At 40.1% G+C, this 22,262-nt stretch overlaps 1 protein-coding gene across 1 annotated transcript in view; it reads left to right on the top strand.

Annotated features, from left to right (window-relative positions):
- Shaw (potassium voltage-gated channel shaker cognate w) overlaps positions 1–22,262 on the top strand; it is an 84,553-nt gene that overhangs the window by 46,163 nt on the left and 16,128 nt on the right. The window contains exon 6 of the mRNA XM_080266785.1: positions 10,918–11,803. Within this exon, the coding sequence (XP_080122911.1) occupies positions 10,918–11,803 (886 nt within the window). The remainder of the gene's footprint in view (positions 1–10,917; positions 11,804–22,262) is intronic.

Genomic DNA, 22,262 nt, shown 5'->3' with positions numbered 1-22,262 from the left:
CAGTACAAGCTTGACCAATTCCTGTAAAGATACAATTAGGCAAGAACAATTAGGTAAGGTAAGAACATACACACACACACATACACACACACACACACTACTACAACTACTACTCAAGGACGATAGACGTGCTACAGGAGAGAGATAGTTGGGTGGATTGTGAGCATTTAGATCTGGAGAAAGCCTTTGACAAGGTACCCCACAAGTGACTTATGTGGAATTTGAAACACATAGGAGGACTGAAGGGGAATCACTTAGAGTGGATGAGAGACTTCATGGGAGGCAGACAAATGAGAATGGTAATAAAAGACAGGATGTCTGGATGGAGGGAAGTAACAAGTGGAGTCCCACAGGGCTCAGTGTTAATACCCGTAATGTTCCTGATTTATGTAAATGATATGGTAGATGAAGTGAACAGTTATGCAAGTGTGTTTGCTGACATTGCAAAGATCATGAGGAGAGTAGAGGTTGAAGAAGACAGTAAAATGCTGCAGGAGGACCTGGGTAGGATTCATGATTGGAGCTGGATGTGGGAAATGAAATTCAGTGCAAAAAATTGTAAAATATTGGAAATGGGTAAAAGTACCAAGAGACCATCACTGAATTATTTGATGGGTAATGAACCAGTCACAAAAATGAGAGAAGAGAAGGCCTTGGGAGTGCTGGTCCAGGATAATTTGTTACCTGAAAAGCACATTAACAAGATAGAGAGACATATAATCTCATGACTAACATATGAGAAGTATTTCATTAGATGGATGAAGAGATGATGAAGAAATTTATATTGGCCATGATCTGCCCCAGGTTGGAATATGCAGTAGTAATGTGGTCCCTACAAAAAAAGAAATATAGAAACAAGATCGAGAGAATACGAAGAACAGCAACCAAGATGGTCCCTAGCCTGGCAGATCTGTCATACAGGGAAAGGCTGGAAAAACTACAGTAGACCTGCCTTCCTTAGAAGAATGGAGAGAGAGGGACAACGTGATTGCAGTGTTCAGGGCCAGGATGGGGGTAGAAAATAAAAATTGACAGAGAAGATCTGTTAGTATGGGATGGGAGAGTAACAAGAGGACATGGAATGAAACTGAAAAAGCCAAGTTGCTTAACCCTTTAACCGCGGGTGTCATTCCAGAATGACATTGCAAAAACTGGACCAAACCGCGGGTGTCATTCTTGAATGTTTGTGAATATTTTGAATACCCCGGGTTTTTTCCGTGCGCCAATTGTTTCAAGGGAGAATAGCTATTAAGTTCTTTCACTCCAGCCAACCTCCACCTCCCTCCTCCCACCCCCCGGGCCCCCCACCCCACCCCTGACCAACACGCATCGGTATCTGTCCAGCTGTGTGAGTGACAACATCCCTGATGTGGCAGTGAAGTGCGGGCAATTACAGTGCCTTTTACCTGCCTCAGTGAACACAGAGTGGGTGTTTATCGTATGTGCAGTGTTCATATATGTTTATAGTATTATTATCAGAATGAGGTTGGCATTTGGTAATGGTGTGTGAGCAAAAAATGGTGATTACAACACCGCTGATGTGGCAGTGAAGTGCGGGCAATTACGGTGCCTTTTACCTGCCTCAGTGAACACAGAGTGGGTGTTTATCGTATGTGCAGTGTTCATATATGTTTATAGTATTATTACAGAATGAGGTTGGCATTTGGTAATGGTGTGTGAGTGAAAAATAGTGATTACAACACCGCTGATGTGGCAGTGAAGTGTGGGCAATTACAGTGCCTTTTACCTGCCTCAGTGAACACAGAGTGGGTGTTTATCGTATGTGCAGTGTTCATATATGTTTATAGTATTATTATCAGAATGAGGTTGGCATTTGGTAATAGTGTGTGAGCGAAGGTAATGGTGTGTGAGCGAAAAATAATGATTTTAGATCGCTCACTTCTAACGGCACTGCCCATCCTGTGATAGTCAACGAAATCATGAAACCTACATCAATGCAAAGCCGAAGGTTAGTACTTTCTAATGGTACCTTATTTTTCGCTCTAGATTTATTCTGTGCAGAGTTATAAAGGATTAAAGTTTGTTTACATTTTGGCTGGAACCCCCGTGGGAGAGGCCAGTCGCGGCAAAATAGTGCCCGCGGTTAAAGGGTTAAAGGATAGCAGGAAATATAGTTTTCCATATAGATGTATAGACCTGTGGAATAGCCTGAACAGAGATCGTCCAGTTTAAAAACTTAAACGAGTCCAAAGCAAAATTTGACATCGATAAACCGAGATGGGACACCACGAGCGTAACTCATTTCCTGTATATCACAACTAGGTAAATACACATGCAAATGCATGCATGTACACACACACACACACACACACACACACACACACACACACACACACACACACACACACACACACACACACACACACACACACACACACACATTTCCCAGGACTTGATACACTAACTTCAGGAGGTGATTTTATGGCTGATTTTGAGTAAAGAATATTGTCTCAACATGGGTCCAATTCTCAACCACAATGAAGATACAGTTACTGATACCTTATGGCATAATTATGAAGGAGACCATAAGCCCAGAAGGTCATCAGAAAAGCCTGAGCAAGAACAAAATCCTGTAGATCAGTAGTTAAAATCTCTGACTGCAGATGCAAATGACCCAGGAGCAAATCACCATCAAAGGTAGATGGAGGGTTAGGTTTAACATTACTCAGTCCCCCACACTTCCCATTTGCTTAGACATAGTGGATTGCAATAACATAGTGTCATGTATTACAGTAACATTATAATATGTTATCACAACATCAACAGGTGGTAAGTTCGAGTGCTTGCATAGCAGTGTCCCATCTGGCCATGTATCTGAACAGCTCAACCATGAATGTCAGGATGCTTGCTGTGCAAATCATCCGTCAGAAGGAAGGAAGCCAACAGGGTGTCACCCATGAGATTTGGGATGCCCACTAAGCATGTCAGCCACGATGGGTGGGACACCTGCTTGCAGTATCAGGCAAGAGAGGCAAGATGCCCATTGAGTGTCTTAGCAGTGAGAGGTGGGATCCCTGCTGGGTATGCCAGCTGAGAAAGGTAGGATGCCTGGTGAACATTTCAGCCATGAGAGGCATGACAGCCGGTGAACATCTTGGCCTTGAGAGGCATGACAGTCGGTTAATATCTCAGCTGTGAGAGGTATGACAGCCAGTGAACATCTCAGCCATGAGAGGCATGACAACTGGTGAACATCATGGCTGTGAGAGGCATGACTATCAGTGACCATCTTAGCTGTGAGAGGCATGACAGCTGGTGAACATCTCGGCTGCGAAAAACATGACAGCTGGTGAACATCTTGGTTGTGAAAGGCATGATAACAAGTGAACATCTTGGCTGTGAAAGGCATGACAACTGGTGAACATTTTAGCTGTGAGAGGCATGACAATTGATGAACATCCCAGCCATGAGATATGATAACCAGTGAACTTACCTGCAAAATTTCCAGCCATGAGATATGATAACCAGTGAACTTACCTGCAAAATTTCCAGCCATGAGGTATGATAACCAGTGAACTTACCTGCAAAATTTCCAGCCATGAGAGGCATAACAACTGGTGAACTTCTTAGCCATGAGAGGCACAACCAACGGTGAACATCTCAGCTGTGAGAGACAAGACAAGCAGTGACCATTTCAGCTATGAGAGGCATGACAAGCGGTGAACATCTCAGCCGTGAGAGGCATGACAGCCGGTGAACTTCCCAGTTGTGAGAAGCATGACAAGCAGTGAACATCTTGGCCATGAGAGGCATGACATCTGGTCACAAGGATGTCTTAAGTGTCAGAGAACAGTTGGTAGCAGAGCATGGCAATGACAGGTCAGTGATAACTGTTGTCTTCAACCAACCATGAGACAGCAACCTTGCCAGGGTAGTCCCATTCCAATTAAGTAAACTCAGCCTACCCAATGAAAGGGACAGGACACAAAAGCCAACTCTAAGGCCTGGTAACTCAGACAGAAGGGGGGACACTACACATAAGCTCTCTGAAGGAAAGAGGGCACCAGAACACAAACAGTTCAAATGCTCCCCACCCCAGACCACTGGCATTGGCAGAAGGGATTGTTGATTGAAGGGGACACTGGGAACAAGATGCTTACTCACTCTTACTGACTCAGACAAAAGTAGTTTCAGGCACCAAGACATTACCAATGAGACGCTGCTAGACCAACACCATCAGCACACAAAGCTCAGACACAAGACATGAGGAAGAGACAGTAGTCTACTTCTAAAAACGAAGGAAAAAAAGGTGGGGAAAACAAAGAGATGAGCAAACGAGGGAAGAGGGAAATACCTATAACCAAAGAACAGTTGGAGGCAAGAAAAGGATGGGGAAAAGAGGAAAGGAAAAACAAATCAGAGGTTGAGCATCGGAGGAGTACTAAAGAGATGACCATCCAAATAATGCAAACTCAGAGCTTAGACAAAACACATAGTTGATCTCAAAAAGAACTTGAACTCCAGGATTCAGTGGAGGGAGTGAAAAATGGGTTCTTGGCCTCTCTCTCTCTCTCTCTCTCTCTCTCTCTCTCTCTCTCTCTCTCTCTCTCTCTCTCTCTCTCTCTCTCTCTCTCTCTCTCTCTCTCTCTCTCTCTCTCTCTCTCTGTGGTATAAGTAACCAGAGTCCCAAGATTTCTGTGATGCTAGTACTGTTTACAGATGTTGTAGATGAGATTATTTTATATTTTTCATTTATTAAATGAGTTACTTGAGGGGAGCATGTGGAGTGACGTGGAGGGACAGGTTGACGAATGAAGAAGTGAAGGAACGTTGTGGGGTAGATGTGGATGTGGTTGAGAAGATTAGGAGAAATACACTGAGGTGGTTTGGACATGTGGAGAGGATGGAGAATGAAAGACTGACTAAGAGGGTGTATGTAGGTGAGGTGGAGGGAGGGAGAGGGAGGGGTAGACCGAGGATGAGGTGGAGGGATGGAGTTGAGAGGTATATGAGGGAGGGGGGAGTGAGTTGGGGGGAGGGGAGTCAAATGGTGGGTGACAGAGTGACTTGGAGGCGTTTTGTCTGCGGCCACCCTTTGCGGGATTAGGGCGTCAGGCTATAGATAGATAGATAGATAGATTTATTAATTGATTAATGAATTAATATTTTTATTATTCATTTCTTGAGGGTAAAGAATACTGTACTACACTAATGTTTATAAATTGATAGAAATTGTGACTACACCATATTAAACAACATCATTGTTTGAGATGGAAATTGAATGTATGAGAAAGTGAGCCATTGAGGCTGAGAAGGCAATAGAACAAATAAAGGATTGAACATAAGTATATGAGGTCTGTCCATAAGAAACCAAACTTTGTAATTAGTGCACCAACTAGCTGGTGTCGTGTGATCACCATGGGGTCGCTGTGTTGCTGTGACTTTGAGCTTTAGTCTAACACTAGCCTCATCATGCCACATCACTTAGTCATCAAGGTACATGCGTTTGGGCGAGCGTGTGTTTAGTGCACTTGGCAATTTGTTGCAAGTTGAACAATTTATGGTCTTGAAGAGCAATGTGGGTGCATGAAATTCTCTTTCAGAGTGGGAGAAGCTTGAACAAAAACTTATCAAATGTTGCAACAAGCTTATGGAGAGGATTGTTGTAGCCATATACATGTCACAAATGGTTCCAGTAGTTCAGATCAGGAAGAACATCCACAGAAGATGATCCCAAATCTGGATGGCTTTCCATGTCAAGAGATGATGATCACATTGAGAAAATGCATGCTGTGATCCGTGGAAATCTTTGCCTGGCTGTTGGCATCTGTAAAAGTTTGTGTCACACAATTTTAACCAAAATACTGTACTGAAGATGCATCATGCTGCTGCAAAATTTTTTCTGCATTTGCTGACAGATGAACAAAAAGAGAATGGTGTCAGTCAGTCAGGAGTTGTTTGATTGTTCAAATGCTAATGAAAACTTTCTGAAATATGTCATAGCAGGTGGTGAAGCATGGGTGTATGGCTACAACGTCAAATTAAAATGACAGTCATCACATTAAGTTGGAACATCGTCGCAAAAAAAAAAAAAAAAAAAAAAAAAAAAAAAAAAGAGTGGCTCAAATGTGATGGTGATGGTGATGTTAATTGCCTTTTTTGATTGGAAGGGTGTCACTCATCATGAATTTGTTCCACGTGGTCAGACAGTCAATAAAGAGTTTTACTTTGACCTCCTGAAGTGTTTGAGGGAGGCATTGTGAAGGAAGAGACCTGATGCATGGACAAACAAAACCTGGATGTTGCACTATGGCAATGCACCTGCATGTTGCTTCTTATCCATGACTTTTTGGCAAAACATGAGATGACTGTCACCCCCCAGCTGCCATGTTCTTTGGCTTTGGCCCTAGTGGACTTTTTTTTTTTTTTTTTCTCAAGGTTGAAATCCACCCTGAAAGGTTGCAGATTTCAGACAATAGAAAAAGTAGAAAAAAGTTTGCCAAGTGCACCAAACACACATTCACTCATGTACCTCCATGACTAAGTGACACGGCCTGATGCAGCCAGGGCTAGACTAAAGCTCAAAATCATTGCTACACAGTGGTGCCATCGTGATCATGCTACACTGGCTAGTTGATGCGCCACATAAAAAGTTCAGTTTCTTTTTGGATAGATCTCGTATGTGGAGATGCACATGATAAGCTTCCACTCTTTTTTTTTTTTTTTTTTTTTTTTTTTTTTTTTTTTTTGAGAGAGAGAGAGAGAGAGAGAGAGAGAGAGAGAGATGATGATGATGATGAAGTGGTCTGCACTTCATAAGCATTGTGAGAGTATATTAATCAAATGAGACATGTTGTGGAAGTAGCATGCCGATCAGGTGGAGTCAAGAACTCTGGAGACTCTAATGGTGAGTGAATAGAGGTACAGTATTATTGTTATTGTTGGGCATGCTCTTCATAGTTCTGTCACATTTTTGCTTTTTCCTTCTTTTATAGGTCCTACCCACCCTATCTGTTTGGGGGAATTAGAGGTATAATATTAATACTTATGAGAAGTTGTGATTGTATTTTAATGGTAAAAAAAATTGTCATGTGACCTTTTTGATTTGCCCCAAATGTATTTTGAATGATCTCATGATATAGTTTGTTTGATCATATGGTCAGTGATCATTCAGGTTTTCAACACCAGTGGTAAAGTGAGAGTTGCCAGTATCAGGAGAGCTAAAAGAGGATTAATTCTTTTCAAGAATATTAATTACTGCTTTACAGTATTTGTGTTGTTGTTGTTGATCAACCCCAGTTTGTCTGACCAACCCCAGTCTGTCTGACCAAGCAGGCCCATAAACAGCAGGCAAGTGGCCACCCCTGCAGGGCCATCCCATGCAGTGAACAGATGCTTCCTTGCAGCTGACAGTGCCTTGCCACGGTGAGGCACAGGGAAAAATGTTCCTGGGAGAATGCTGCATTTTCATCTCTTCATCCAGTTAGCTGGGGCACCATAGCAGGCTCCACTTTACCCCATTCTTTGGTTATATGGTTACCACCCACTGTTGTAAATGGTTTCCTGAATTTCATGAAACCATTAGGCTTGTCACAGTGCAGAGCCACTTGAAGTGAAAAGAAGAGTAATAAAAATTGACAGGAAGGAAAGTGAGAGGTAGGAAGAGATGAGGGAAGACACAGAGTTAGATTAATCAAGAAAGGAGAAAGAAGTAGGCAGCTCTACATCAAGTGAATGGATGATAGTCACCACCAACATTACTCATATTTGTGTAGAGCAGCAGTTGTAGACAGTATTGGTGGTGGTAGTACCGTAGTAGTAGTGTAATGGGTCCATAAAAGCTTGTGTTGCTTAAAAGCGGCGATCCTCTCTTTGGCTAAGTGGTAATGTGCCCAACTATGAAGCGGAAGGGCCTGAGATTGAGTTTCGGCCGGGACAGTGTGATTAATTTGTTAAGTTTCAGTTCGGTCATTACATTGGTTGGCAGTGGTGTGGGATGTGAGGCGAGGCTTAGAGGGCAATGGTGTTGTTGTTGACAGCGTCTTAGGTCTTACATCCGGGGGGTGAGCTGTCCAGTGTGGTCCGCAGTGCCCTCAGTGGTGGCCTCCAATGTGCTGTGCTACCACATGTGTTCGAAACTGACCAAATTAATCACCAAGGGGAGAAAAGAGTGATGTAATAGGGTCCATAGAAGCCCACGTTGCTTAAAGGCAAAGTGGGGATCCTCTCTTTGGCTCAGTGGTAACGTGCACGCCTATGAAGTGTGAGGGCCTGAGATCAAGTCTCGGTCAGACCATTGTGATTAATTTGTTAAGTTTCAGTTCAGCCATTACAGTAGTAGTAGTAGTTCAGTAGTATTCATAGTTGTAGATGGTTGGTCACCATTGACCCCAGGATGTACTACTGTACATGAGAGTGTAATATGGATATAAGCTTGGTAACTGATTACACAGTGATCACCCATAGGGAACTCTGCTGCAAGTTAATGTACTTGAAGTCCAAACTAAGACTCTTACATTGTTTTAGATCTTACTACACATGATTTTTTTCTTTTTTTCTGAAAAGTTTCCAGCAACTGCTGTATTAGGAAGTATGGTAATTAACCTGGTTTGGCATTTGGTTTAACTTCCATTCCATGAAATACATTAAGTGTGCCATGGCCAACCTCAGTATGAGAAATCATCAGAGGAAGCATGGCATGTTTAGATTGAATTGTTTGAAAGCCTTTTTTAGTTTTTTTCTGCAGAAGATGAACAAAAGAAAAAAAACATGAGCACACCAGGTTACAGATGTCCTCTGTTAATAAAAAATCCATAGCAGTTGACTTGAAATGCTGTAGGTTGAAGTTTGGAGGAAACTACTCTGGGGAAGCAAATTCCAAAGAGAAACAGCTTGGGGAATAAATGAATTCTGATAGGCAGAAGTTCTGCAATGTGGCAGTGAGACAGTCCAGTTATGAGTGCCACCAGATGCCGACATAACATGGGGGAAGGCGTGGAGAGGTGGCACAATGGATACAACTTTGTCTGAGCATTTGTTATAAAAATATCTGTAAAATAATGCAAGGGAGGCAACATTCCATCTTAATTGTAGGGGAGATATTGTACTGTAGTTCCTTTGTAATTGCTGGGTTATTAATAATTTTTATAGCTTTGTTCTGAATTTTGCCCAGTTGTTTTAGTGCAACCTGTGACCACAACAACAACAACAATATATGTATATATATATATATATATATATATAGCTAGATAGATAGATATACAGTGGGCTCGCCTACTGTGGGAGCTCAGAGTGCACGAATCACATTGTGCACGAGTGACCAAAAATAATAACTAAAAAGCTCGATTGTGCGAGTTTACCTCACAAAACGCGAGGTAGAGGCAAGGAGTGGCTCAAAAATGCCATTTTTCATGAGTATGCTACCCCCACCCTCACACAGCTCACCAATAGTGACCTAGAGGCTCGTTGGGAAGGTGCTCAAGAGGAGTCCACAGTAAGATCTCGCCAATAACAACGTCGACATTAATGGTGTCAGCAGTAACGATAAGTTAGAATAGATACCCAGTTTGTATAATAATGATGGTTATTTTGCGAATACCAAGTTGTTATACTGCCAATAAGTCCATAACAAGATGAGGAATGAAACAGACAAACAAGAAGAGATGAAGGAAATTGCCGAAAATGTGAGCAGTAGCAAGGAGGAGAGGAAGGATCCTCCCCTCACCACCTCCCCTGATTTGCCCGCCGCTGTCCTCTCCTCCTCCATTGCCCCACCTGACTCACCTGCATCACCTGGCATACCTGTAGCCCCCACCATAATGACTGTTGCTGCATTCTGGAAGAAATATAACATTCGACAGGCCGTAAATTTCTTTGTCAAAGCCTGGAATAATACAACACTGGCAACCGTTAAACAAGTGTGGTCCGGCTGGGGTGGCAGCGGGGGCACTTAAAGTGTGTTGCCAGGCCTAGGAACCCATTATTTAAGTTCATCAGGCCTGTTGTCTACTGTTGTGAGGGTGACTGACCATATTTTTGTTATTGTAGCTATATCTGTAGTATACTGTATGTCTGAAAAATTTTCCTTTTATTATGTCTCTAAGGGCAAAAAAATGTAAGAGCATGAGGGGGTACCACTCACATGTTATTTTGCCCATAAGATTATGTATTCTCAGTGAGCGATTTCACGCTGCACAAGGACCAGGACCGCCCAATCTCTCACGCACTGTGCGAGCCCACTATATATATATATATATATATATATATATATATATATATATATATATATATATACTGTATATATATATATCTATTCTATCTATCTATTGCCAGATGCTATAATCCCGTAAGGGGTGGCCATTTGACTTTGAGTTATTTGTTTTACGGAGAGGGGCACTAACCCTCCACAAACCCACTTGTTGACACATAGGGACACGAATGGTTTGGTTATATGGTTACCACCCAGCGTTGTAAATGGTTTCTTGACTTACAGGAAACCATTTGGCTTGTCACTCAATGTAAAGCCACCAGTAAAGGAAAGAAAATCAATAAGAAGTGACAGGAAAGATGGGGGAAATAGGAAGAGAGGAGGGCAGGCACAGAAAAAGAATGATAAAGTCTAAGGAAGAAGTAGGCAGCACTACATCAAGTGAGTGGATGATGGTCACCACCACCTACCACCATATATATATATATATATATATATATATATACTGTATACACACACACACACACACATATATACATAGGGTATATACCCGGTATATATGCACACAGTATACATTTCTATCCACCCATCCATCATCCATGTATATATATATACCCGGTATATATAATATGTATATGTATATACATACACACACATATACATATTCATAGGGTATATACCCAGTAAATATGCTCACAGTATTCATATTCTTTATTTCTTACTCTAAAATATGTTATCCATCACTACAGGTCATTGGAGTCATCTCTGTATTCTTCATCTGTGTCTCCATCCTGTCCTTCTGCCTCAAGACGCACCCAGACATGCGTGTTCCTGTCATACAGAATGTGACTGTCAACACACCAGAAAACACGACAGCCTGGACTCTAGACAAGAAAGCCACCAATGCACATGAGGCATTCTTCTATATTGAGTGTGTATGTAACACTTGGTTTACTTTTGAGATCCTTATCAGGTTCATAGCGTCACCGAACAAGTTTGTGTTCTTGAAAGCATCAGTGAACATGATTGATTTCATTGCCACACTGAGCTTCTATGTTGATATCATCCTTCAGAAGTTTGCATCACATGTGGAGAATGCAGACATTCTTGAGTTCTTCAGTATCATCCGTATCATGAGGTTATTCAAACTGACCAGGCACTCCTCAGGTCTGAAGATCCTCATACAGACTTTCCGAGCCTCAGCGAAAGAGCTCACACTCCTCGTCTTCTTCCTGGTCTTGGGTATCGTCATCTTTGCCTCGCTAGTCTACTATGCTGAGAGGATACAGGCAAATCCTCACAACGATTTCAACAGCATTCCCTTAGGCCTGTGGTGGGCGCTGGTCACAATGACAACAGTGGGTTATGGTGACATGGCTCCCAAGACTTATGTGGGAATGTTTGTGGGTGCGCTTTGTGCTCTGGCTGGTGTGTTGACCATTGCGTTGCCCGTTCCTGTTATAGTGTCAAACTTCGCCATGTACTACAGTCATACACAAGCCCGAGCCAAGCTTCCGAAAAAGCGACGGCGGGTGCTGCCTGTGGAACATGTTAGAGGGCCGGGGCCAGTCATCCCTCCACCCAAGAGAGGAGGTGGACCCAATGCCATGAACCGAGGACCAGGACCTAAGATGGGTAAGTTATCTGAGTAAGGCTTCATTAGTATATTTTTAATGTTTTTTCTATGAGTGTACATCTCCTGTTCCCCACCATCCTCCCTTTCCTTACAAGAATAATCATGCACAATATCACTGTTCTTGCCTTCTTCCTTTTCACCTTACAGTGTCCTGTTCTTTCTAGAAACATGGATATTTCAGAGACATAGTACTTAAGCAAGAACATCTACACTGTTTTCGACAACATACCATTTACAAGTTTATATATATATATATATATATTATACACACACATACATACATACACTATATAATTTGTTTATAATTGCATGTTTTAGTTCTCCCAAATACTGCAGTATCTGTGTAAAGTATTTTTGTCAGTATCAGTAAGAGACAACCAGCTATTTCATTGTTCATTCTGACACAGTTAATGAACATTGCAATGTGTCCACAGCAGCTGGTCTCATAAAGTGAGCAAAATCTTTTATATCATCGTCAGACATTAAATAAACTTTCATTCAGTTTTGTTAAGCATTACAGGTGTTGGTGACATTATTTACAAAATAAAAGCTTAGAACTTATTATATTTTAACAGTGAAATCTGTCATATGATGAGAGCTGACATCATCAGTGGATTTTGTACATGTATCATTTCAACTGAGATAAAATTATAATTTTTCGGTTTATATATTCATTTGGGAATACGCTGTACTTGATAAGTTTGTGTTTGCAGTTAAAACATTGTCACTTGATTTATTTAATACTGTACTATTATGGAAAAATTTAAAGAACCATCATTACTTTTAAGAAAAAATCTGAAAAGCCATCATTATTATTGTGCTGTAGCCCAAATATTGTATTAAATTCTTTCTTAGAATTGGTGTACACAAGTTATGCTTTCTGTTTTCAGATTCTAATATTTTTGTGGTCAGTTATTTTTATAAACTGTAAACAGTTAATACAGCATTATTTTTTGCAGCAGACAGGTGTGACTGCTTTAACACCAGCACTATAATTATACTACCTTTCCTTTATCTTTCATACAAGCCCTCATCCCATAAACAGTCTTATCATATATCTTACCTTGCCCCTCATGCTGCTCTCTTGTACTCTGTTTATGTTCAGTTTGCTGTACATCCTCTGTGCTTGCCACTCATTCACCCACCTCCTTGTACAGAACAAAGCTGTGATGGTCTGTCCAGTTTTATCTCACAGGAAAGCTGTGAAGAATAATGCCTGATTTTCAGTTGGCATTTAACATTTCAGATTTCTATATACCTTGCTGACCCATAATAGACTATCATTAAAGTAAGTATCTGTAGTTTATGAGTACATTTAAGCCTTTTTGTAAACAGTAATGTAACTGTTTTAATATATAGATATCTGTGTAAATTATTCTTAGTTCATCATAGGGAAGTAAATATATTGTGAAACTTCCATATACGTATTCATCTTTATATAAGATATATTTTTAGGAAACTCTGTTTTCCTTCACACCTGAGATAAAAGCTGTTGCTGCCATCATTCTGCCTGTGGCTTCTGCTGACCACTTCCTCTGACCTAGCATGACCCCACTCACTGCCTCTCTCTCTCTCTCTCTCTCTCTCTCTCTCTCACTTGGGTTGCATGAGCACTTGGCAGCTGATCATGAGAGCAGCTCATGTCCATTTTTAAAAGGACTGATTCCTCATTTTCTGGCGACTGTTAGCATGTTTACAGGCCGAAACTGATGTGTTTGTGCCATGAGCTTAGATTGACATATCCTATGCCAGTTGCAGAATTAGGGGATGTATTCTAGATGGGACTGGATATTTGTTGCATCTCAACCTTGGTGATTTATTTTACATATAACACCTTGACTTTCTCTTGTATGCTACTTGCATCATCTTTATACCAGTACAGTTATCATCAGTAGTATACAGGAGAATATTATGGTGTAATGTACAGAATAAATAGCTAAAGAAGATGTGTTACAGAATCTCCAAAGCCACATCGAGTATGACCCTTAGATAGATCTGTGGTATGCTGGGAGAGAAGAGAGGCCAACAGCTCCTGCCACCTTGCCTGACACCCTGCCTTAACTCCCTCTTCAAAATCATATAATTCAAAACTTATAAAATCTCCACATGTGTGTTATGGAAAATGAAGTTGATGTGTTTAGCGAATTATCTCCTGTCTCACATGTTGTGGAGAATGTGAATGGTGTGCTTAGCAAGTTATCTCCGGTCTCATTTGTTGTGGAGAATGAGGTTCATGTTTTTAGTGAGTTATCTCACATTTTGTTGTGGAGAATGATGTTTTTAGCAAGTTACCTCCCATCACCTGTGTTGTGGAGAATGGGGTATTTAGCAGGTTATCTCCTATCTCATGTGTTGCAAGATTGAAACCAATGTGTTTAGCGAGTTATTGTCTGTGTCTTGTTCTGTGGAGAATGAGGCTGATGTGAGATGCTGCTATCTCTTAATTATGTGTATTGTGGGTAATTTGGATGATGTGTTTAGCATGAGTGGTGAACTGAGTAGCATTTGTGACAGGTGTTTTGCGGATGTTGTGCTGCTTGTACTACCTCACATCATGTCTTCTTTAACCCCTTCAGCTCAGTGACCTATTCATCATTTTATTCTAGCCATCTTCTGATCCTTTTATTCAGTTTGGGAGGTAGCACTGAAATGAAAGAAGTCATGGAGGTTGTACATAATTCCTTCAGTTTGGAAAGTCTCTTGTAAGCTGAATAAAATTGTGTAAGTAGCAAGACTAAAGTGGAAAAATACATAATTGTATTGAAGAGGTTAATAATCATGAGAAATGTCTATTATTGATACTATGATTACGTCAAGTAAGATGGTGTTTCTATACTAATATACTGTACTATGGATACCCAACATTTGGTGACCCAGTACTCAGTAATTGGTGATACTTTGCTTAACCCATTGAATGTGGGGATGTTTTTTCATTATATTCTTGCCCACACCTGATGCTTTTATTCATCTTTAGAGTAAACTTGTTGAAGTAGAAGGTTTAGATAAGGCCTTAACTCATAAATTGCAGCAGATTGGAAATGAGAAGTTCACACCATGCGAGGAAGGGGAAAAAAAAAAAAAAAAAAAAAAAAACGCTACTTAAGCTTCTTATATTTGTTTTTTTGTCCAGGTGATTGATAGATGATGTGATAAAGTGTAAGAGTACCAATTTTCAAGTTGATATATACCATAATTTAGTCACAGCCATGCTTTTGAAGTTCAGTATTTTTGAACTGACGAAAGAATACAGTATACATATATACAGTATTATTTTTTCCAAAGATTGGAGTTGAGAGAGCAAAGCAACTGTTAACATGATTGGTTTAGGAGGTGTACAGAGAAGGAATGCAGTGCTAGGAAACTTGGCACTCGCAGAGGTGAAGAATGTTGTGAAGTGGCTGAAAAATGGGAAAGCAGCTGGGGTTTATGAGGTATATGCAGAGATGATTGAGTGTAGTGGAGAGAGCAGAACGAAGTGCTTGGTGGAGATATGTAAGAAGGCATGGATAAGTGAAACTGTGCCAGGAGAGTGGAAAAAGGCAGTGATTGTACCCTTGTACAAAAATAAAGGTGAATGAAGTGAGTGCAAGAATTATCATGGCATAAGTCTGTTGAGTGTGGTAGGGAAGGTATATGGAAGATTATTGTAAAGAAAGTAAGAAAGATATAGGAAGTCCTAATGAGTGACAAATAGGGTGGATTTAGGAGTGGCAGAGGATGTGTGGATCAAATATTTGCCAGAAAACAGATAGTGGAGAAGGCATGTGAGAAGGACTATAAGGTGTTCATGGTTGGAAAAGCATACTACATAGACAGAGAAGGATTGTGAAAGGTTTTGTGCATGTACAGTGTAGATGGTAAGCTGCTAGATGCCGTCTGGAGTTTTTATGACAGTAGTGAGGCATGTGTAAGGGTAATTGGGCATTTAAGCGATTGGTTCATGATCAGTGTGGGCGTGCGACAAGGTTGCATGATGTCCCCATGGTTGTTCAATATATATATGGATGGGGTGATGAGAGAAGTAAACACATGAGTAATGGAGCGAGGGATGGCGTTGGTAATGAATGGTGATGGGTGGAATTCCTCAAATTTGTTGTATGCTGATGATGCAGTGCTATTTGCAAACACCGGACAAGAGCTTGGTAGACTAGGGCAGTTTTGCTGATGTCTGTGAGTGTCGTCCCTTGAAAGTAAATGTAGGAAAGAGTAAAGTGATGGTTATTGAGAGAGAAAGTGACTCCCAGTGTGATGGTATGGTGAATAGAGAGAGACTAAAATTGGTGAGAGTTCAAATGCTTGGGCACAGTGATAGAAAAGAGAGGAAAATATGCAAATAAAGTGGGAAGTAGAGTGACCCAAGGAAGGAAAGTAGCTGGTGCTCTGATGGCCTTAATAAAAAACAGAGGCTTGAGGGTTGCAACTGCTTGAGGCTTACATGAAGGAGTGTTAGTGCCAACTTCAACATCCAGATGTGAGACTGTGATATGGCATGAAAATGAAAAGCCAAGAGTAAGAGCAGTGGAGACGGGACTGCTGAGGAATGTACGTGGAGTACAGAGAGTTGATGGGATACGGAATAATGTGATTCATGAAAGATGTGGAGTGGGGAAGTCTGTGGACACCAGAATCAAAGAGAGTGTACTGAGATGGTTTGGTCATGTGGAGAGAATGGATAACAATAGAGTGGTGAAAAAGGTATATCTGAGCTAATCTGGAGGAGGAAGGAGGCGAGGTAGGTCAAGAAGAAGGTGGAGGGATAAGGTGAAAGAGTGTGTGAGGAAGGGAGGTATGGAAGGTGATGAGGCTAGGAGACTTACAAGAGACTGAGCTGGATAGATGAATTTTGTATGGAGAAGTGTATAACCAGGGATTTGGCACCCCTTTTTAACGTGACAGCATTCGGATTGATTCTGTCAGATAGACATACAGTAATACCTCGATATATGATACCCCTAGATGCGATACTCTGGCTTAACGATGGGGATAGCAATACAGTAGAACCTCTTTGGTCCGGACCCCTTTAATCCGGACTTCTGTTAATTCGGACAAAATTTAAAAATAATTAGCTTCAAAAATATGTTGAAAGTAATTCTAGTCATTTTCAGTATCGGCGCGGAAAGTGATCATCATTCATTTAGTCTCGGATCACGCTAGGTCTCAACATGGGCGCCTGTTTAAACGCACGCTAGCATTCGTTCCATCAACTAGTTCACCAACCACTAATATTTTTACGCTGTATTTCAAAAGTTAATCCTCCTTACCATGCCCCTTAATGCAAGTGTAGCTTCTGCAATGAATAAAGGTGTTAAAAGGAGGAGTTTGCTTACACAAAAATGGGTCAGAATATTCTGCAGTGTCTAGTGATTACTGTAGGTTATTTTTTGTACTTAAATGTGCTTTACTTGTACATCAGACATTAGCTTCTTGCCCATGTGGGCGTTATCAATATGCCAAAGATGACAATGTATTTTTTGCCTACATAAGTTTTATTTTTATTCCAAATATTACAGTTAACTAATCAATTTATTTTTTTGCCAGCATGGGCCTTAGTCACTTACTACAATTTAAAATGTAGGCTAGTTTCTTGTCATGGCCTTACCTGTAAATTATGCAATACAAAACTATCGTACATGATTAGTTTGGTTATTTTAGTATCCATTCATCTTTTGCAGTTATGTAGGGTTGACATATGCAACATATGTTAATAATTAACAAACATACCATATGTAGATAGTTTTTGGTATGAACTGGAGATTACCCTGATGGTCCGGACAATCTGCTAATTCGGACAACCCTTCCCCCCATATAGTCCGAATGAGAGAGGTTCTACTGTACCACCATACCCTGCCTAAGGATGGCCAAGCCCCTGTTTAACGATACGTTTTGATTTTTCTTTTTACCACTATTGATGATATCTTAGACTAAAATTGTGTGTTTAGGTTGATATATAAACTGTTTTTAGACTTAGATCACTGTGTTTTAGCCATATGTGGGGTGAACATTATCATTTTGTGGTACAGTTTACTAAGCTTGATTTTTTCCAGACATATTTGTCGATTTTCAGATTTTATTTGTTGGTTTTAGTGAGTTATTTACAAGTGTTAGGCTTAGGTTAGCTTCCTTGAAGGCCATTTAAATTGGCTTTAAACTTGTTTTGCGTCTCATTTGGATGGGTTTTGGGCCTGGTTTGAATGCTCCACATTACTTTACATGTTAAAAGTACCCCGATATACCATACCTTGCCTAACGATGGGGTTTTACCTAACCAATCACATCATTAAACTGGGGTGTGCCCGTATATGAAGCTACGGAACATGGTGAAATTTTTTGGGCCTACCTGATGAAGCCAGGATTCTGTGGGCTTGAATGATGAGTGAATAGAAGCATGACCCATTGAATTGGGCAAACTTGGGCTGTTTGGACTTTGCTACTCCTCACCCTGCCATAGGGTGGGAAAGGAGGTCTGGATGATGATGATGAATGATGATTTTTCCAAGATCAGTTTTATGGGTATAATATTGTAGAGCATGTTGCAGTATGGGTGTGTACGTTTTCAAGTCAGTATTGACCATAGTTTAGCTGTAAAGGGCTTAGATATTTCAGTGTTTTAATGGTGGTACATAGGCAAAAATGCAGCTACCAGAAATATTTATCATAAATCCTCGTCTGTCTTTCTTTCCTTTATTCTTTCCTCTTTCTTCTGCCTGCGGGTGACTTTACACTCCCTCTTGTGTCTTTCTTGCCTTCATTCTTTCCTCTTCTTTCTGCCTGTGGGTGACTCTACACTGAGTGACAAGCCAAATGGTTTCCTGTACATCAGGAAACCATTTACTATGCTGGGTGGTAACCATATAACTAAATTTTGGCTCCTGGTGGTTTAGTGGGTAATAAAGGTGCTCCAATCGGATTGAGCCAGTGAAGGTTTATATCCAAGGGGTGATTGGGGTTTATTGCTAATGTAATGCTACTCAGGGATGAGTGAGGCTGGTCACTCTCATCTTTAATGCCAGGGCCAACTTTCCTAGCCCCAGGCTCCTACGCTTCTCATGGTGCAACATAGGATTGGATGATGGATGGATGGATGGAATAAATTTTATTAGTACCACATGATATAGTTCATTCATAAATGATATGGAACACAAAATCAGCCGAACAGTTACCTTGGTGTAGCTGTGGTGTACTTTTGGCTCATGAAGCATGCATGGTTTAGGCTGTGAGAAGCTGAAATGGCTCCAGATGCATCCCTATGGCATTTATCAAATCATTTATCAACAATCTGCCCCAAAACAACACATAGAAAGTTACATTTTCAACTGATGTTGGAGCTGTATGTCACAGTGCACCTCAGAGCAGGTGTGGTTATGGTTGCAGTTCACAGGTTAAGAAACCCCTTCAGTAAGAAGGCCATTTATAAGTTAATAAAATTGCCTGGCTTCACCAAGAGTAAACTCAAAAAGGACATCACCCAGATTTAAGGGGTTACTTACATTATCCATTTAACCTCTTTACAGTGATGATATGTTTTATGTTTTTGTTAGCTTCTGACAGTTTATTAACTTGAGGAGAGACTTTCTGAGCTACAAGGCTGAGATATAGATTTCATTAACCCCTTCACCTTTAAAAAATTTCTTTAAATTGAAAATATCATCAGTAGGTACCAAGACTTAAGTAAAAAATGCACTGTCAGATTGCAGAGCTCAGTCCCTTCAGTCCAGTGACATAGTCACCATCCTGTTCTTCCTGCTTCCAAATGATTTTATTAAGTGCAGGCGAGTGTATAATGAAAAAAAATAATAGAAGTAATACCCAACTCTTCCATTTTTAGGCTTTCCCAAGTTGAATAAAAGTACATATCTGATCAGCAAGGACAGTGCAGAAAAGTTCATCATCAGATGGAAGAGGTTAATTTGAATGGTACAGGCATACCCTGCTTTATGATCAACCACTATATGATGCCCTTCCATGGCGTTGTAAAAAAATTAACACCCTTCCCTGCCTGTCGATGGTCGATACCTGGTTGTCCAATGGGTTTTTATGTGATGGTTTCTTTTTAAATTGATTTTGATGATATTTTAGGCTTAAATTTTGTGTTTAGGTTGATTTAGAAAATGTTTTTAGACTTATATTAATGTGTTTTAGTCATAGGTAGGGGTGAACACTGTAATTTTTGGGTACAATTTGCTAAGTTTGACTTTTTCACAGACTTATTTTTGATGGTTTTCAGATTTTATTTTTGGGTTTTGGTGAGTTATGAACTGCTTTTTGGCTTAGCTTAGCTTAGCTTGTTTCAAAGCTACTGAGGGGTATAGGTGAACTAGACACTTTTAGAGGGGTCTCATTTGGGTGGATTTTGGACTCAGTTGGGGTGGGATCCAAAGGCTCTCCAACACATTCCTGTACCTTCTGTGTTATAACGTCCCTGATTAACAACATCCTGGCTTAGCGATGAGTTTTCTCAAATGCATCCCATCGTTACAATGAGGACAGCCTGCACTTCCCTTCACAAACCACCAGTAGTTCATGTTGCAGGTTCTTTTCTTCTTATATAATAAACTCCTTCAGCCAGTGGGTGTCACTTTTATTTTATTCTTTGGATTTCTAGGCAGTATTATTCAGGTTAGGGGAGATCTCTTGTGCTGAAGGGATTAGTGAAGACTGTAGCTAACCCCACCAGTTAAATAAAGTCTCTCCTAAGCTGAAAAAAATTGTCAGAAAAATACACAAATAAACTTAAAAGGGCATCATTGTAATAAAGACATTAAGTGCATGAATTTCCCTCAGACTGTTACAGTTCTTGAAATGTAACAAGATTACCATACTGTACATAAAATCATAGTTACATGTAACAAGATTACCATACTGTACATAAAATCATAGTTACATTAGTCTAAACCTAACAGTCTTTGGCTGCTTGTTAATTCAGTTAAATGATGAAATACTTTAAGTGATTTTTTTTTTTAAATGTGAATAAGAAGGATATATAGTAACATTGTATTATAAAAAGGATGCTGTCATATGCAGTTACTGTTACATGTTGTAGTTGTGCATATTGCATTGCAAGCTACAGGACATTAATTTAACCTTGATAATCTACAATTTAACCTCAGTAATGTACAAGTTCAAGTTAAAGTTACTATACTGTTATCCAGAGTTTTTGGGGTGGGATGAGGGGGGGGGGGTATGATTAAGGGATCTTTCTTGCATAGGGACTTAATGTTTGTTGCCAATATGGTGTGATCTTTGCTATACTGTACAGTAATTCCTTCTAAAGTAACATTTGATTTGGCAAGGATCATTTGTATCTTTGGTGTTGTTAGACATTTTACTCTTGTGAGAGTGCCTTAGTACTGAAGGTAATGAAGGTCCCTAACCCCTCTGTACATCATCTGAAGATGGCAAGAATATAATTCAGAAAAAAAAAAAAAAAATCATATGGGAGGGGGTTAAAATAAGGGGCATCCATTTGTCATATATGGTTACTCCTGAAAGCAACAAAAGAGGCTTTTTTTTTTTCATCACATACAGTTAGTCTTCATATAATGACTGATAGGAAACTCAGCAAATCAGTTACTGTACTGTCAGAGCTGCAATTCAGTCCCAGTCCCATTGTAGTACGAGCATGTGCCATGGTGCACTGAGCCCCTCACTGACAGTGATGGTTATTATAAAACCCTTTCATGCTCATTACATGTGAGGTTTCTGTTCCAAAATTTCACAATTTTATTCCGTACATTAAGTACTATAAAGTTGAGGAACTGGCAGATCAGCTTGTGTGGTAGGAAGGAGCCTCATTTGGTAAATTTCCTGTATTTTTCTGTGGACTTAATAGGAAAAGAACAAAAATAGAAAGAAAGAAAAGAGAAAAGAAAGAAAAAGGACTCAAGGAGTTAATGTGTGTTAGTTGAAATGTAAGATTATTTTGTGGGACTTGCCGATTTAATTAAATGAAATGCTAGAATGTAGAAATGCAGGAGTAAGGATTATTTGGCTTATCATGAAGAGCTTTATGGGATACTGTAATAAAATTGATTGAATATGGGATTGCTTGAGTGAGGACTATTTCCTTATTATGAAGAGCATCACTATAATAATTAAACAGACCCAGTATAGAACTTCTAGAGTAAGGAACATTTGCCTACTTGTGAAGAGTATTACAATTACCATTGTACCCTAACATTTTCAGATTCCAACATCCATTCAGCTGAGTAAAATCATCTGACATTAGAGGGTTAATTAGACCATGCCACAGCAGTGACAGAGATTACTGCATTTCTCTGCTTTGCTGAATTTAGAAATAATGAAGTAATGAGCATTGAGTGAACCTTATTATAGAAAAGCCCTGCTGTTACTATGTCAGTATATTCCATTATCAGACCATGTCACAGTTCTAACAAACGTCAGAACACTGCAGTACATGACTACATATTTACTTAGAGCACAGACAGTCTTTAGTATAAG

The sequence above is a fragment of the Coenobita brevimanus genome, chromosome 22 (assembly GCF_032717465.1).
Source record: "Coenobita brevimanus isolate Jiangsu-jjx chromosome 22, ASM3271746v2, whole genome shotgun sequence".
Taxonomy (NCBI): domain Eukaryota; kingdom Metazoa; phylum Arthropoda; class Malacostraca; order Decapoda; family Coenobitidae; genus Coenobita; species Coenobita brevimanus.
Note: the sequence above shows the minus strand (reverse complement) of the source record. Positions and strands in the feature narration are given on the sequence as shown.